This window comes from Bos grunniens, chromosome 19, assembly GCF_055505025.1.
Source record: "Bos grunniens cultivar Pamir isolate PY7600 chromosome 19, Bosgru_T2T1.0, whole genome shotgun sequence".
Taxonomy (NCBI): domain Eukaryota; kingdom Metazoa; phylum Chordata; class Mammalia; order Artiodactyla; family Bovidae; genus Bos; species Bos grunniens.
In genome coordinates this window covers 24,423,728-24,440,270 of record NC_141183.1, presented here as the reverse complement: position 1 = coordinate 24,440,270, position 16,543 = coordinate 24,423,728, and the positions used below count along the sequence as shown (strand labels likewise).

General features: G+C 46.4%; 1 protein-coding gene across 4 annotated transcripts in view; it reads left to right on the top strand.

The window, feature by feature from the left end:
• Positions 1 to 5,297: 5,297 nt before the first annotated feature.
• Positions 5,298 to 16,543, top strand: part of SOCS7 (suppressor of cytokine signaling 7) — a 34,091-nt gene continuing 22,845 nt past the window's right edge. For 3 of the 4 annotated variants that reach the window (XR_015147662.1, XM_086357993.1, XM_086357992.1), the window contains exons 1-3: positions 5,298 to 6,392; positions 13,687 to 13,751; positions 16,321 to 16,425. Coding sequence is in view for 3 of the 4 variants with exons in the window: in XM_086357993.1 (XP_086214119.1) it covers positions 5,425 to 6,392; positions 13,687 to 13,751; positions 16,321 to 16,425 (1,138 nt within the window). In the remaining variant the exon portion in view is untranslated. The remainder of the gene's footprint in view (positions 6,393 to 13,686; positions 13,752 to 16,320; positions 16,426 to 16,543) is intronic. The other variant, XM_086357994.1, reaches the window with a different exon arrangement.

The window sequence follows — 16,543 nt, the reverse complement described above, 5'->3', positions numbered from 1 at the left end:
TACTGAGCCTGCTGCTCTTCAGACGAGAACTATACCCCTGGCTTTCATGGTTCTCAGGCGCTCAGACTCAGCCTTGAATTACACCATCAGTGTATTAGTCAGCTTGGGCTGCCACAGTGAAATACCATAGACTGGGTGGCTTAAACAATAAGAGTATATTTCTCACAGTTCTGGTGGCTACTGAATCCAAGATCAAGGTGCTGACCAATTTGACTCCCTCCTGAGAGCTTTCTTCCTGGTTTGCAGATGTTGCTGTTTGTAGAGACCATGTGTAAAGCAAGGGAAGGGTTTAGCAACCACCACCCAACCCTTCCTACCTATACTCGGGGATCTGGGGCATCAAAGGCTTAAGAAGTGGGGTGGGACAGAGTGAGAAGGAAAGAAACTACCAGAAAACACAAGCACAGGAGCCAAATCACTGGGTGACAGATCAGCAATGGGAAGGTGGTGGAAGAGGGGCAGAGAGGAAGGCTGAGGCTCTGTTTTGTGGCTGACTTCAAGAATCCGCACTCTTTTGGATCCAAAAACATCAACCCCCTACCATCACCCTGTTATTCATCCTTAGAGACCTCAAGAAAGCCTCACTATAGAGGAGGAAAGCAAGGACCAGAGCTGAAGCACCTTCCCTAGGATCACGCTGTTGCTTGTGATGAAGCAGGTGTCCACTACCCTACCCAGGGGAGCCTTCCTTTTCCTGTATGACAATGGTTAAGATTCTGTACTTCCACTTCAGGGAAACAGGTTTGATCCCTGCTCGGGGAACCTCTAAGAACCTCTAAGATCCTGCATGCCAAGCAGTGTGGTCAAAATGAAACAAAACAACAGACAACACACGCCTGGGGGTGGGGGAGTCCTGCTGGGGGTGGAGTGGGCTAAGAGAGTAAACAGTTTTCCCTCTGCTTCTTTCACCTTCATTTTCTCCTCCTCAGCCCTGTCTTCTTTCTTTTTCATAAAGGCAGTGGCTAACCTCTCCTGCTTTTCCCAGTCTTCTTACCCACCACATCCTTCTCCGTGTTGGACACAGTAACTGGAAAGCCCAGAGTTAGCACTGTCTGAGGCAGCCTCCTTGAATCCAGAAGGGTGTGGATTCTTGAAGTCAGCCACCAAACAAAGCTTCAGCCTTCCTCTCGTCCCTCTTCCACCACCTTCCCGTTGCTGATCCGTCACCCAGTGATTTGGCTCCTATGCATGTGCTGGTAGTTTCTTTCCTTCCCACTCTGCCCCATCCTCCTCAAGTCTTTGATGCCCCAGATCCCCGCGTATAGGTAGGAAGGGTTGGGTGGTGGTTGCTAAAAATTTCCCTTGTTTTACATGTGGCCTCTACAAACATCAATTCTGCTTTGGAACCTTCATTAGGAATGTAAAGGGTGGAGGAAGAGATGGAAGCTAGAGGACAACCCCTCACAAAATCCCTATAATGTTAGAACTGAACGTGCCTATAGCAAGTGGTCACTGCGGTCAGACCGTATCACACATCTATAGTTCCCTCCTTTGCCTCTCTGATTCCATGTGCTAACAGAGAGAAGGATGGCAGGGGGCAGGCATGGTGAGCAAGTGCCCCATCCCATGTTCTTGGTATTACCGGTTACTGTTAGCCAAGAGCCAACAGAACACTTTTGGTGAAGACATAATAGTTGTTTTTTCCTCCAAGAAGTTATGGCATTGAAACATGTATAATATCATATATGAAACGAATTGCCAGTCCAGGTTCGATGCATGATACAGGATGCTTGGGGCTGGTGCACTGGGATGCCCCAGAGGGATGGTACGGGGAGGGAGGTGGGAGTGGGGTTCAGGATGGGGAACACGTGGACACCCATGGCGGATTCATGTTGATGTATGGCAAAAACCAATACAATATTGTAAAGTAATTAGCCTCCAATTAAAATAAATAGATCTTTAAAAAAAAGGGGGAAACAAAAAAGAACTAATGTCTGTATAGCACTGTAGCATTTGTTTCCCAGGTGGCACTAGTGGTAAAGAACCGACCTGCCTGGTGGGCTCTAGTCCACAGGGTTGCAAAGAGTCTGACACAACTGAGGTGACTTAGCACACACGCACGTGGCATTTGCAAGTTTTCATTTAGTCCCTACGATAGCCCCATCAAGAGGAGATTGACCTATTTTTACAAATGAAACACAAGTTCAAAGGTGTTTAATTATTTGCTCTTGGTAATATGTTCAGGAAGTGGCAGGACTAGGACTCAAACTAGATGGCAAACTCCAGAGGGGCAGAGACCATGCCTGTTTCACTCATCACTGCACTCCTGAAGCTGTTGCTGAATGACTGCGTGAACTCAAGACTGGTTTAGATTCTCTGTGTTGTTCTTTGCAAACCTTTAAAACTAGGGTTCTACCACTGTAGAGACAACTTATATAGCCCTCAAGAAAAAGGTATCTGTGGACACAAAATCCACCCAACACATACTCACACAAATCCAACTCACACAAAAATACACTTCCTTTGCTGCTGCTAAGTCGCTTCAGTCGTGTCCGACTCTGTGCAACCCCATAGACGGCAGCCCACCAGGCTCCACCATCCCTGGGATTCTCCAGGCAAGAACACTGGAGTGGGTTGCCATTTCCTTCTCCACTTCCTTTACTTGGAACTTAATTTTTGATATTTTTTCCAGGAACTGGGCTACAGGCCTGGATATTAAGGGAAAGGGAGAAAGGCAGCATTCCTTGCCCTGGCCTCTGTGTGCTCTGGGCTGGTGGAGATAACCCAGGGAGCAGACATGGCCGGCTTCCCTCTGGGGCCAAGAAATTAGCTGGACAGCAGAGGGTGCTGCAGAGCTTCAAGACCTTGCATTGATGGGGTAATCTGTTCCCCAGCCAGAATTTTCTAGAAATAACCAGGGTCTTGTTTGGATGGTCTTCTTAGGCCTCTGGTGTTCTATGATCCTATAACAATTTCTCTTCTTTTCTCCAGAAATTTAAGTGACACCTAAGAGGGAGCTGAGGGAGAGAGGGTAGAAAATATACTCTTTGGGATCAGAACTGGTTTTGAATTCCATTGCACCTTTATGGACTCTGTGACCTTAGGTAAGTAACTTCAGTTTTTTTCATGGGCAAGGGAGGTTATTAATTCTGTTGTGCAGAATCAGAGATCAATTTGTTATCAGGAGTCTCTTACAAGCATGGAACAATCATTCCATGTATCAAGGGCCTACTCTGTGCCAGGCAGTCCTTGGCATTGGAAAGTCCATGATGGACAAAAAGCAAACTAGACCCCTGCTCTCACGGAGCTGATGGTTTAGTAGGGAAGACAGACTTTAATCAAATAACTCCACAGACAGGTGACAAATCACACTTGTGCAATTAAGTGCAACAAAAGAGTAGTCTTAGAACTCAGTGAGGAGGAATTACCCAGGCAAGGAGATTTCCCTGAGGTAGAAAGGAGTAAGTTTAACTTGAAGGATGAGTAGGAAGCAAAAAATGGAGGGAAAAGGCCTTTCAAGAAAAGGGAATCACTTATGCAATGGCCATAACGTGTGAGCCTGACCCAGGGAGCTCCTGGAACTGCAGGGCAGAGAGAACAAGGTGGAGCTTGGTGGAAGATGAGGCCAGAGAAGCAGGGGTCGGATCACACAGGACTCCATAGGCCTCCTTAAGGAGTTCTATCTTTAGCCTAAGAACGATGGGAAACCACAGAGGGTTATAATCACAGGTTACTGGCGAATACAGTTTTAAAAGGTCTCTCTGGCTGTAAAACTCAGAGCGGATGGCTAGACTATCGACCCCTCAATGCACCTTCAGGTACTAAAGTTGCTCAGTACTGCTAGATGATCCTTCCTCCTTATCCTTTGCATCCCTCAACATCTCTTCATGGGATGATTGCAGAAACTGGTCTCCCTGCCTCCAGTCACTCCTCCTCTACACAGGCTTGATTTTGTTTGATCTTCACAGCATGCTTGCAGGTAAGCAAAGGAGCAATCCTTATCCTGAGTTTGCAGATGAGAAAACTGAAGTGTAGTGGTGATGTGGGACTGGGTTGTGAAAGACAATTGTTAAAATTTCAGAAATTTTGTAAGCCAGTTGTTAAACACAGCCAATTATTGAAAATCAAATCATACAAACTTATAATTAAATGTATTAAAAACAAAGGTAATAAATTCCCCAAACTCATCACTTCTTAATAATCTTACTATTACTATTTACCTATGCTCTTGAGGCTATTTGTATTACTGTTTCTACTACATAATATGAAACTACCACATAATAGTATTCTCTATATTCAATAAAGTCAGGATGGTAGACTGAAACCAGCCTTGGTGGGAATCTTTGCACCATAGAATTGGCAAACACTACAGAAAGGGACTTGATTTATTGTTTCTTTCTTTATCTAGATTTAAGAAACTGATGAAGAATAATAATTCAGATTTTAAATGAATGTATTATGTCTGTAGCCATTATGTTCTGGATAGACAAAGCTTGAGGAAACATCCTTTCAGTTATTTAAAAACTGTTTTCTGATCAGCAAGGAAGCTGCTCCCATATTTGACAGTTAAGACGTCTTTGTTTATTCATTTTTTTCTTACACTGACAGAGGACATCAACCAATAACCATGTCGCAATTACATTCCCCGCCTCAATAGAAACCAGTTTGGCTACCCATATAGGAGTTTGGCAAAAGCCAATGAAAGTATTCTGTGAGAATAAATTGGTTATAAAGAATTTGCAAGTGTGCATTATTATTTGTAAATTCTGTTACATATCCTTTACATCAGTACAATTTATGATAAATTTATGTACATATATATGCATACATTCCCCTTTTCTCCCAACAGTCGGCTGTTCAACATTTATCAGCACAGCCCTGGCTCTAGAACATATTCCTCACGTGTCATTCTATAAATATTCATTGGATGCCAAGGCGGGGATACAGTCAATGAACAAATGACTCGGCCACGGTCACACGTCGCAAGCTGCATAGGTAGGACCAGAGCCAGAGGTATTGTCCTCCCAAGGCCAGCGGCTCTCTCCCAGGACGATACCAGGCTTTCCAGGGCCATCCCACCTTACCCTCACCCGAAGGGGTGGTTTCGCCCAGAGCGCCCGGGAAGTGAAAAACTAGGGTCGGGTTGAGGACTAAAGGCCAGGCGAGAAGCAGCTCACGACCAATAGCGGCCCAGGCTTCGCGCAACGTCACTCTCTGAAGAGGCCAGGGCGAGCAAGCCCTGGGGGAGGGGGCGTGACCACCATCTCCCGGAAGTGACGCCATCTGGGGGTGGTGCTCGGTGGCGGCGACGCGCGGCCTGGGCTCGCGCTGGGCTCCGCGCGCCCCCCGCCCCCTCTATGAGGCAGAGGCCGCGGCGGCCGTTAGCGCTGTCGCTCCGGGGGCCGCGGCGGGCGGGGCTCCGGCGGGGCCCGGCCTAGTCCCCACCCCAGCCCGGCTCCCAGCCGCCCGCCCTCCCTCTCCCCGATGCAGGGGGCCGAGCTCCGGGATGGCGAGGCGGCGGCGGCGGCCGCTTCGTACCGCGTCCTGAGCCGCCTGCTCGGCTATGGAGAGGCGGCCCCCGAGCCAGGCCCGCCGCCGCCGCCCCCGGGCCATGGCCCCGCGCCGCCACCCTTCCTCGCGCGGCCCGGCCCGCGGGGCTCCAGGCCGCCTCAGCTGATGGTGTTCCGCAACGTGGGTCGGCCGCCGGAGGAGGAGGACGCGGAGGCGGCCCAGGAGCCGGGACCCTCGGAACTGCTCTGTCCCCGGCACCGCTGTGCCCTGGACCCCAAGGCCCTGCCGCCGGGGTTGGCGCTCGAGCGGACCTGGGGCCCGGCGGCTGGACTAGAGGCGCAGTTGGCCGCTCTGGGGCTCGGGCAGCCGGCTGGGCCGGGGGTCAAGACGGTCGGCGGGGGTTGCTGCCCGTGCCCGTGTCCCCCGCAGCCGCCCCCTCCGCAGCCCCAGCCGCCTGCTGCCGCCCCGCAGGCCGGGGAGGACCCCACGGAAACGAGCGACGCGCTGCTGGTCCTGGAGGGCTTGGAGTCGGAGGCAGAGAGCCTGGAGACTAACAGCTGCTCGGAAGAGGAGCTCAGCAGCCCGGGCCGCGGAGGAGGAGGGGGCGGCCGGCTTCTACTGCAGACCCCCGGCCCTGAATTACCCCCGGTGCCCTTCCCGATGCAGGACTTGGTCCCTCCCGGGCGCTTGAGTCGAGGGGAGCAGCCGCAGCAGCCTCCCCCGCCGCCGCCGCCTCCTGGGCCCCTCCGGCCACTCGCCGGCCTTTCTCGGAAGGGCTCCCTCAAAATCCGCCTCAGTCGCCTCTTCCGCACGAAGAGCTGCAACGGTGGCTCTGGCGGTGGGGATGGGGCCGGCAAGAGGCCTTCTGGAGAGCTGGCTGCTTCAGCTGCGAGCCTGACAGACATGGGCGGCTCTGCGGGCCGGGAGCTGGACGCGGGGAGGTGAGACCGGCTCGGGGGCATTAGGGTTGGCTGACAAACTTCCTTTTCTCTTTTCATTTCCCTTTTATTCTACTGCTAAAAAAAGATCCTGACGGTTCTTAACGTGTGGCCTTCATCAGGAGGCAGAGACTTGGGGCTAAAGGTGGTAATATCTTCCAAAAGTCAGAGTTGTTTGTGGGAGCAGCCTTCACTACCCCCCCACCCCCACCCCCACTTCTCAGCTGGTTAGCATCTCTCTGGGCGATGATTTGAAACCACCCCACCCCGGCCCAGCTTTTAAAGTTTTTTCAAGGTTTGTGTCTACCATTACCCCTGGCAGGAAGCTTGCTGGAAAGGTGTGGCCTTTGGGGCAGAAAGTTTGAGTTTGACCACCTTGCTTATTCTTTCTGTGTACCAGCACCCCCCTTCACACTCATGCATGCAAATGATGTGACAAACTTGTGTAGTTGTAGGCCAGCAGTCATCTGGGCATCTCTAGTCAAAATTTTAATGTTTTCTTGATTGGTTACTTAGACATACTTGATATCTCAAGCCTGTGTGCTAACCACTGTGAGAATAGAAAATAGCCTTGTTCTCAAACCTGTATGAGAATTCTAAGTATGATGTGCATGCATACTCAGTCCTGTCTGACTCTGCGACCCACAAGGCTCCTCTGTTCATGGAATTCTCCAGGCAAGAATACTGGCATGGGTTGCCATTTCCTGCTCCAGGGGATCTTCCCCACCCAGGGGTTGAAACTGCATCTCTTGCATGTCCTGCATTGGCAGGCAGATTCTATACCACTGGGCCACCTGTACATGAATTCTACCCCAGTTGATGAAAATTCCAAACTTAGACATAGATTTTTTTCTGCATTTCTGAAGTGCAGACAGCTCTCTGACATCCAGTGTTAGATTTTCTCTTGTGGTAACTGCCATTGTGGTTTGCACTGCTGAATGGGTTCTTAGAACGTTTGGAATTGGTTTTGGTGCAGCTCATAAGATGCACCAGTAGCCACAACCCAAGGCTAAAAAACAGGTAGACAAATTGAGAATTTTACTGTGCACCAGAATCACATGGGGAGCTTTGGGAAAAGATCAGACGGCCCCAAGATTTGAATTAAAAAAAAACTCCCTCATATGATCTGGACTGAAAATCACTCATCCATGGACTTCTCCTTTCAAAGGAACTTTTACTCCAAGAGGAAAGTATGGGATCACTTTTTTGTTATTCTTGTTGGCCGCATGGCCTGGGGGGATGGAACTTGTGTTCCCTGCAGTGGAAGTGTGGAGTCCTAATCACTGGACCTCCAGGAAATTCCTGGTCAGTTTGATTTTGTTGCCTTTTCTGAACAGCTTGCCAGGGTCTCATCTTGGGATCAGACAAAACCTAAACTCCCTGAAGAAACCAGTAAGTTGAGGCGTGTTGTCCTTTCAGGTAAATGTATGTTTCACCATTTGCCTCCCAATAAACTCACGCTGGGAGCTCAGGTCTGAAAAAGCATGTGGCTGCTGAAGCAGCTTTTTTCTGGTAGGCTCTTCATTCGATGCTCCACTTAGCGGTGTAGATGAAATTTTCATTTGCTGGGGGCAGGGCAGGATTGAAGCTGTGGGTAATGACCTAGGATAGATTGCTAATTTTCTTGTGGTTTGTCCTGCCTTTGTTCCATATTGACCAGGACTTGGTCTAAGATTCCAGAGACACCAAATATGAGGTGTGGCGTGAAATTAGCTGCAACATCTAATAGATTAGGAACAGGAAAAGGTATATAACATTATACGGTTTTTTGCCTTTGGAAGCAGAATTTAATGGTCATTGGCTGCTCTGTCACCAACCCTCACGCTAAGCACAATACCGATTTCTCCTGCAGAGCAAATTGGTCTGTAGCTCTGCAAAGAAGCTTAGTTCAGGGCACTGGAGAATTACATTTCTTGGTCCAAGAACTTTTTCTGATGAATTGGAGAAGAGCTAGGTATTCATGTATGAACGTTTGGTTGACTGCTGTTAGGAGGCACATGTTGTACAGAGAATGTGAACATCTGGATTCCATGTAGGACTCCAACATCACCTGTGAGATGCAGCCCGATTTTGTTTTCTTCATGCTTCCCTCCTTTTTTAATCTGTAAAATGGGAGTGATTCCTGTCTTGTTCCTGACCTTATAGGAATAGAGTGAAGACAAGAGAAATTAAGATGGGATATTTTTTGCCTTTGGAGGAGAGGTAGTAAAATAGAACTGGTGAAGTTTTAAAAAATGCTTAGGATTTACTGTTAGATTTTCTCGTTAGCTTTTCCATAGCTTACTATGTGCCAGTCTTGCTGGCAGTCTTGCAGCTGTGAGAAACTTGTAAGTCTGGCCAGGGTAGTTGTGATTTCTGTGGCTCTACACCTCAGTAAGTCTGCCCTGTTGGGAGGAAGGATAAGTTTGGATTTTTAGCTTGTTCTCTTGTTTCGATTGGTAGGACCTGGAAGCCATGAGAAATGTCAGCCCTTTGCCAGAAGGTGTATCCCTGGCTTCTTATTGTTGGTTGGAGTTAATTATGAGTCTCTGCGGTCTTTGCTGTATAATTTGGGGATTTTGCAGTAACCTCTAGGCATGATTCTCTTTGCTCTTCTCAGTATTTGCCTTTCCCACAGCTGTCACGAGAAAGTATCTCCAACAGTCTTTTTTTTTGGCTGTGCTGTGTCTCCATTGCTGTGCACGAGCCTTCTCTAGTTTCAGTGAGTGGGGGCCAGTCTTCGTTGCAGTGCACAGGCTTCTCATTGCAGTGGCCTCTCTTGTTCCGGAGCACAGCCTCTAGGCTTCAGTAGTTGTGGCTTGTGGACTCTGGAGCACTGAGTCAGTATTCGCCTCAGGGTATATGGGATCTTCTCAGAGCAGGGATTGAACCTGTGTTCCCTGCAGTGGCAGGCCGCCTCCCAACCGTTGGACCACCAGGGAAGCCCTCGTACAGTTATTTTAAATTTTGTGTTTTTTTGGCAGCGCTGCATGGCATGCAGGATCTTAGTTCCTTGACCAGAGAAACTAACCTGCACCCCCTGCGGTGGAAGCACAGAGTCTTACTGAACCACAAGGGAAGTCCCCCATGATCATTTTACAAGACTTAACAGTTTCCATATTAAAAAAATATATATATTTATTTATTTGGCTGCTATCTTTAGTTGCAGGACACAAGAATCTAGTTCCTTGACCAGGGATTGAACCCAGGCTACCTGCAGTCTTAGCCACTGGACCACGAGGGAAGTCCCTCATATTTTAACATTAAACAAGACTTTAGTTCCTTTCACATGCTTTGGAGTCTGCTAAGTTGACCTTCCTGGATACACTGAGTCTTAGGTCCTGAGGTCTAGTATGAGTTCACTTAGAGAACTCTTGAAGTGAAGGAATACATGGGCTCACCAGCTAATCAGGTTTCTGTTCTGGAGAACTGGGCTAGGCTGTGTAAGACACATATGTTGAAATTCAGAGAGCTGGGCTTGATGCCTGTGGGCTTCGGTGTTATATAGGATTGCTATTTCAGGAAAACCAGTTAAGTTCCCTTGTCTGGTTCACATATGTTTAGCTGATTGTCTTCCTTTGTATTTGGTGAGAAATAGCATTCAACCCGACTTTTTTTGAAGCATTCCATAATACACATTTGGTTGGAAATGGGTACCTTGTTCATTTCTCAAGGGTTTTTTTTTTTTTAATCCTACTTAACGATTGAGGCTATTGCTGGCAGTCTTCATAGTTGTGAGGTGGAAAAATGGAGAACAGTTTTGTAGTGGTTTCCTATCTATTTGTTTGGGAAAAAAGATACAATTTTGGAAAGAAAGGCTGCCTTGGCATCAGTTTGGGGCCCTGCTGTCTTGGATAGACCTGGCAGACCCGAGAAACCCTTTTCTCTGTTTTCTTGAGTCTTCAGGTCTAAGAGAGTCTTTTTGAGAAAGAGCATGACATACTGAGAGAAAAATGATTTTATGGTGTGGTGAAGAGGGTCTGCCTTTGTGTTTAGGTTTTGGGTCCATATTCTGTTGATCTTTTCAACTATTTTTCCATGAAGTGGTTGTGGTTGGCAGCTCTGTTTTGGAATGAGCAACCTGGCTTTAGAAATCTCTGTCCCTTTGAGTCTTGTGTCTTTTACTCCTTTACATTTTGCCCACTGACATCATTTCTAAGGTTTTAGATCTTGGGCTACCCCTCTGGGCTTTTCCCTGGAAGTTCCCTCCATAGGTTCTTTAGTTGGTTTATGGTGGAGTTTTGGATCTGACCTTGTTGCACAGATGTCTGTGTATTGGAACTAAAAACGAGCACATGGTTTTTGTGCCTGTAGCACATGAACAGACACTGGCTTGTGATGTGTTGGAAATGGCACAGGCTGGCGGACTTGGCACTGTGTGCTTTAACAGGGGCAGAGGTAAATTGTGGCTGCAAAACCTGATACTTGGATCCTACATTAAAAGTTAGCAAAGGACATGTGTAAGTCTTAGGACACTGTAGAGGGGATTTATGGACAAGAGAGAAAGAGCATTACTATGTCATTGTTTGTATTTTAGGTTTCAAGGAATTTGAAAAGTGGCCAGTAGTTATATCAGTGTGTTGTCAACCTGTCTAGTCTAATGTTTTTAACTCCTTTTATCCCACAGATCTGTTGCCATTTAATTAGTAATTTGCAGAGTGGAAGTGGACAGAGACATCCTATGTCTTTGTTACCCGCAGCACAAGCAGTGCATAGCTGACACAAAGCACAGCTAGCCGCAGAGAAGACCTAAGGTCTTCTGCTTGCCACCTGAGGCATAGCCCACCAGTCCTACTGACATCATCCTTCAGGTCTTTCTGCTGCTAAGATGCAAGTAGTCCACTGGCAGAGTTACAGTGGCTTAACTTTGTACCCTAATGCTTGTCAAGGTGATTTGGGGAGGAGGAGAATAATATGGAATGTCGTATAGAAGGGTTAGTTAAAAATTTTACCTGGAGCCATATCATTCTTGTTGGTTTCCAAAAAACAGCATATCTAGCTTAGAATGATTATCATTTTAAATGTTTCAGATATACAAAAAGAAATTTATAAAATGTATATACTATAATAATAATGAAATGTATATTAGGTAACCATCACTAAGCTTAACAAATAACATGTTATCAGTATCTTTGAAGACCCCTGAGTGTGGCTTCCTGATTACAACTCCCCCCTCCCCCGTGTGACCACCATCCTCAATTTTATGTTAATCATTCCCTTGCTTTGTTTTTTATAGTTGTCTAGATTGGTCTTTCCATGAATGACTGCCATTAGAATGCTCTCAGGATCCTTGAGAGGGAAACTGCTTTGGATTTTTAGTTAGACAATATCTCCCCAAAGAGAGAAGGAAGCACTTATATTTGTTACTGGCCTTTCAGCCTCTTAGACCTTCTACCTCTCTAAGCTTCCTTATTTGTCCGAAAAAAACCATTCTGAGATGCTCAAATGGCTCTGCCTGGGTTTAGAGTCATATATATTTCTTTTTCTAGATCCTAGAAACTGTGATTTTCTTCTTCAAAATGTCGGGGATGGGGAGAAGAGCTGGAGTGAGGAGGCCTCGGCAGGATGTGTGCATTGGGTGCTGCTGTTCTTCAGCGCTTGGCACCGAGGAGCTTCGTCCTCAGCATGGGCAGATGGCAAAGCATTGCAGCTTCCTTTGAAAAGAGGCAACCAGCCAAATGGCTGAGGTGTGAACCCTCTGAGAGGCCAGTGCTTCAGGTTTCTGCTTGCTGAGTTTAATGTTGTATCCGCAAGTTACCGAATAGAAATCAGCTTGGACACTCTTTAGTCTTAAAGTTAATGTCCAGTGGAATTCGTTTTCCATCCCAGACCTCTGGAGTGTTGGGACTAAGCTGCAGACTGCCACAAGCAACTTTTATAAATAGAGGGACTGTGTGTGCGCCTGTCTTTTTTTGATGCAGCCACCTCTCCTGTGTGTGCTGTGGGCGGGGCGTTCACAGTCGGCACCGTCATTAGACTTCTCAAGTCTCAGCATGGAGGCGGCTACAGAGGGAGTGTGAGATGGGTCAGGAATCCAGCATCTCAGCTATTTCTGAGTAAGGTCTTCACAGTATGGTTTTGAAATTCTGTTTGAAGTGAGTTCTGAGAAGCACAGACATCTCCGTTAAAACATAAATGCATAAAGATCATCCAAAGTCAAATAATTCAAAGTAGGATTTCATTTTGGATTTTCTTTGCTTTTCCCCATCTCTTGGTGCAGTTGAAGTTTTATTTAAACCTTTGGGTGAGAGTAATTTTGGAAAGTGAGCCAGCTCTAAGGTGTAGAGTCAGGCATTTAATTTGGTGGTGGATTTTTTTTTTAAGGGCTTATTTATTGAGATACAATTTATATACCACCTAAAAGTCACCTTTTTTTTTATTGCTTAGTTCTGTTAATTTTGACAGATGTCAAAATCATAACCTCTTCCACAATCAAGATATAGCATATTTTCATCACCTCCACTTCTTTCTCTTATAGTCAGTTCAGTCATCCTGAGGTGATTAGCACATTTCTATCAGAAAGACTTTTATCAGTCTTTTGGATTCCTTTCATTTCATTTCTCACCCAAAGCCAGTTGAAATTGGTGCAATGTGAAGTTACCTTTGGTGTGTCTTCAGAGATCTGGGTTTTCCAGCTGGTTTGGGAGCAGCATCAAGAACAGGCATGGGGTGGTGGGGGGGTCTATGACTGGCAGCTCAAAAAAGAAGAGGCCAGCTTCTTTGGGTGCCAGGCAGAGCATCTTAACTTGAAGAGGCTCCCTTGTTGGCTGTTGGCTTTGACCCATGGCTTGGGGGCATTTTGCAGAAATCAGAGGCCTTACTGGTTGAAGATTGCATGTATATCCTGTAGTTCTATTCTCAAATCCAAAAATCCTGCCTGGTTCACTTTGGGATCTCCTGCTCCTAAGAGCAGGCCCAGAGGGAAAGCTGGTGCTCTGAAGTGGCACCTGTTCAGATTAAGAGCCTTTCTCTTGGCTTTCCTGTGAGAATCAACTCTGCATCTGAATTCCTTCCTCTAGAAATGGACTTACTAATTACCACTCAAGATGTTTTACTCTTTTAAGGTGATGGGTGTGGAAAGCTCCAAAGAGATTTCTTATTGCTTTGTAGGCTGGTGAATTCTGTAGCCAAATCTATCTAAGGAATCGCCTTAATTATTTTTCCCTCTTTAAATTTTAGTCTTTATTACAAAAGCGTGGTTGACAGTGACTCGGGTTTGCTTTATTTTTCAGTGCATCTGGGATTGAGCGCTGCAGTGATTTAAATGCATGTGTGTGCATTCTCCGCCTCATTCTCTGTGTGCTTTCTCGCCCCTCAGGAAACCCAGGTTGACAAGAACTCAAAGTGCCTTTTCTCCAGTCTCCTTCAGCCCGCTGTTCACAGGTAGGTGATCTGTTTCTTCTTCTGTAACATCTAAAAGCAGGACTGTTCTGAGACGTGTCAGGAAACACTTGCAGATGCATCGCAGAGGGAGCTGCAGGCATGTCTGCAGTTATTTTCTTCATTCCCTGCCTGCTGGGTTTGGGGTGACGCTATTTTTAAGTTGTGGAATGTGTTCTTAACTTTGGATGCTTTATAATTTGAGGTAGAGACTGCTTGCTGGTAATTAGGTGGCCCTGGCAGTTATGCAGGCTTTAGTTCAGGGTCATCACGTATAAATTAAAAGTAGGAAATACAAATTTATAGGCTCATAGCACATAAAGGACTCTGGAAGTCATATAGTTCCTGTGCCTGCTTCCAAAGGGAGTTCATGGATTATCTAATAAACATGATCCACGATGATCTGGTCTATTTTTAAAGACTTTGGGCAAAGGGGAATCACATGAACTCTTGTCTTACCCATTTTGGGAGCTAACAGTTCTTGCAGCTGTTAAGAGTTCTTATTGGATCTAATTTAAGTCTCTCCTCATGCAGCAGGGAACACAGTTGCTAAAGTAAGAAAGTGGTCAAATATCCTTTCACCTTCTCCTTTGAAGGGGAGGTTTTTCTGAGAGGGAAACCTTTTGTTCTGAGTCAGGTGTGGAGTTTCTGCTTGAATGAGCTGTAGAAAAGGACATCTGGAGCACACAGCCTCAAGTTTCAGAAACTGAGTGCTCCTCACTGGGTGTGGCTGAGAGTCCTTTAACCCGAATCCTAGTTTCAAACTCTGTTGGATATTGTGTCCCTTGAAAAAGATGATTACAAGAATTATGATCTGGGACTGGACATTTTCAGGAAAATGTTCAACAGTCTAGTGGAACCCCCATTACTGAGTAGACTGCTGTGAACTGTCAGAACAGGTGAGTTTGGTGCCTGTAATAGGCACCGGTGGAGAAGGAGGACCTCTGTTCTTAGCCCAAGCAAGGAATTAAAGGATCTTACCCTGTAGCAGAATGTCTTTCTAGTTAGTAGTTGTTTCCCTTTTAAAGTAATGAAACCCACATTTGTAGTTTCAGGTCCCATGTTCTTATTTCAAAGAACCTTAGCTGTCTTGAGTTATTTCCTTTAAGTGCTATACTACCTACAAGCTAGACCTTTCTGACCCTTCCGGAAACCTGGGCTCATTGCATTGCTCTGGGCAGCTAAAGTGAAAGTGAAAGTCGCTCATTCCTGTCTGACTCTTTGAGACCTCATGGACTGTCCATGGAATTCTTTAGGCCAGAATACTGGAGTGGGTAACCTTTCCTTTCTCCAGGGGATCTTCCCTACCCAGGGATGGAACCCAAGTCTCCCACATTGCAGGCAGATTCTTTACCAGCTGAGCCACAGGGGAAGCCCTGGGCAGCTAGGCCCTCAGTAATTAAGCTGTGTGATGAATTCCTAGAAGTTCCACTGATGGCTTTTGGAAGAGCTTTTCTGCTTGTCTTAGTGTTCAAGACCTTTGTTGGAGGAAAAAAAAAAAAAAAAAACACCACAAACTGTATTAGATTCTGAATGTCCAGTTTCTGGTCTTTTAGAGATATTTGTTACCTCATTTTCTTAACTGGGGAACATTAAGATTCTAGCTAGGGGCTAATTCAGCTTCCTACAAAAGAAAAAGGTGTTGGAAATAACACCCTACGGGCCAAATTAGAGAAATCCCAAATTCTGACTTGTGGATAAGATCTACCAAAACAAACTGACTCTTTGCGACCTTCAACAGAAGGTTGATAAAATAGCCTTCATTCTCTGGTGATTCATGAGGAGAGAGGGTAGCTGTGCTGGGTGGCAAGAAGGAGTGAATGTGGTAGAGAACAGAACTGCATAACATGCTGGAAAGTAAGACAAACCATGTGTACCTCCCTCTGCCCCAGTTCCTACTGAGAAGCTTCCTCTAAGCTTACCTGACTTTTGCCTGACTGTGGAAGTAATTAATTATCAGGGTTGTAAATGTACTTCTCAGCCTTTGTAGCCTCAAGTGTTAGGAATTAGTTGATATCTGAAATGGTTGGGCCTCTTAGGAGTGACTATTCTGGAAAATCTCGATGTGGAAAACCCCATTTAGGAAGAAGTTGGGGCTAACATTGGGACCTTTATCTGGATTCAGCTTAACAGTTCTTGTATTTTAATAGTGCTTGCTGTCCGTGTCCATTTGGGCTTGTAAAAAGTTGCTAGCCTTGCTCCCCGAGGCAAAAATTGATACATAAATCTGTAAAAATGAATGATGTGGGTTCCATTTGAATAAAGAAGACTTCTTGTTCAAGGTTATATCCTCAGTGGCAGAGCCAGCATTAGTTGGCTTTTCCACTGTCAATCCCATGATTTTGTCTTAAAGATCCTTGATCTGTAACAGAGTAAAGGAATAATGGAATTTAAAATTGACTTCTCAGGTGTCCGGACTAGGGGGATTCCAGCCGTGGGAGCATTAGATTTTGAACTTTCTGAGAGCCATGGACCTCTGGCGTCCCTTGCTTGCTCTCTGCCTCCCTTTGCTTCCTGGCCGTGGCTTTGGGCCAGGTGCTGCTGTAACACGCTTGCTCCGTGAATCCCTCAGGTGAAACAGTGTCTCTTGTGGACGTGGACATCTCTCAGCGGGGCCTGACCTCTCCACACCCTCCAACTCCCCCTCCTCCTCCAAGAAGAAGCCTCAGCCTCCTAGGTATAGTTTCTTCCCCTCTTCCTTCTTGCCCTGTGGGAGGGTGAGCTCTGTCGACCTGTTGTTCTTTGCCAGGAACCAAACAGACTCCTGGGTTTCTAATGATGACCCAGTTATTATA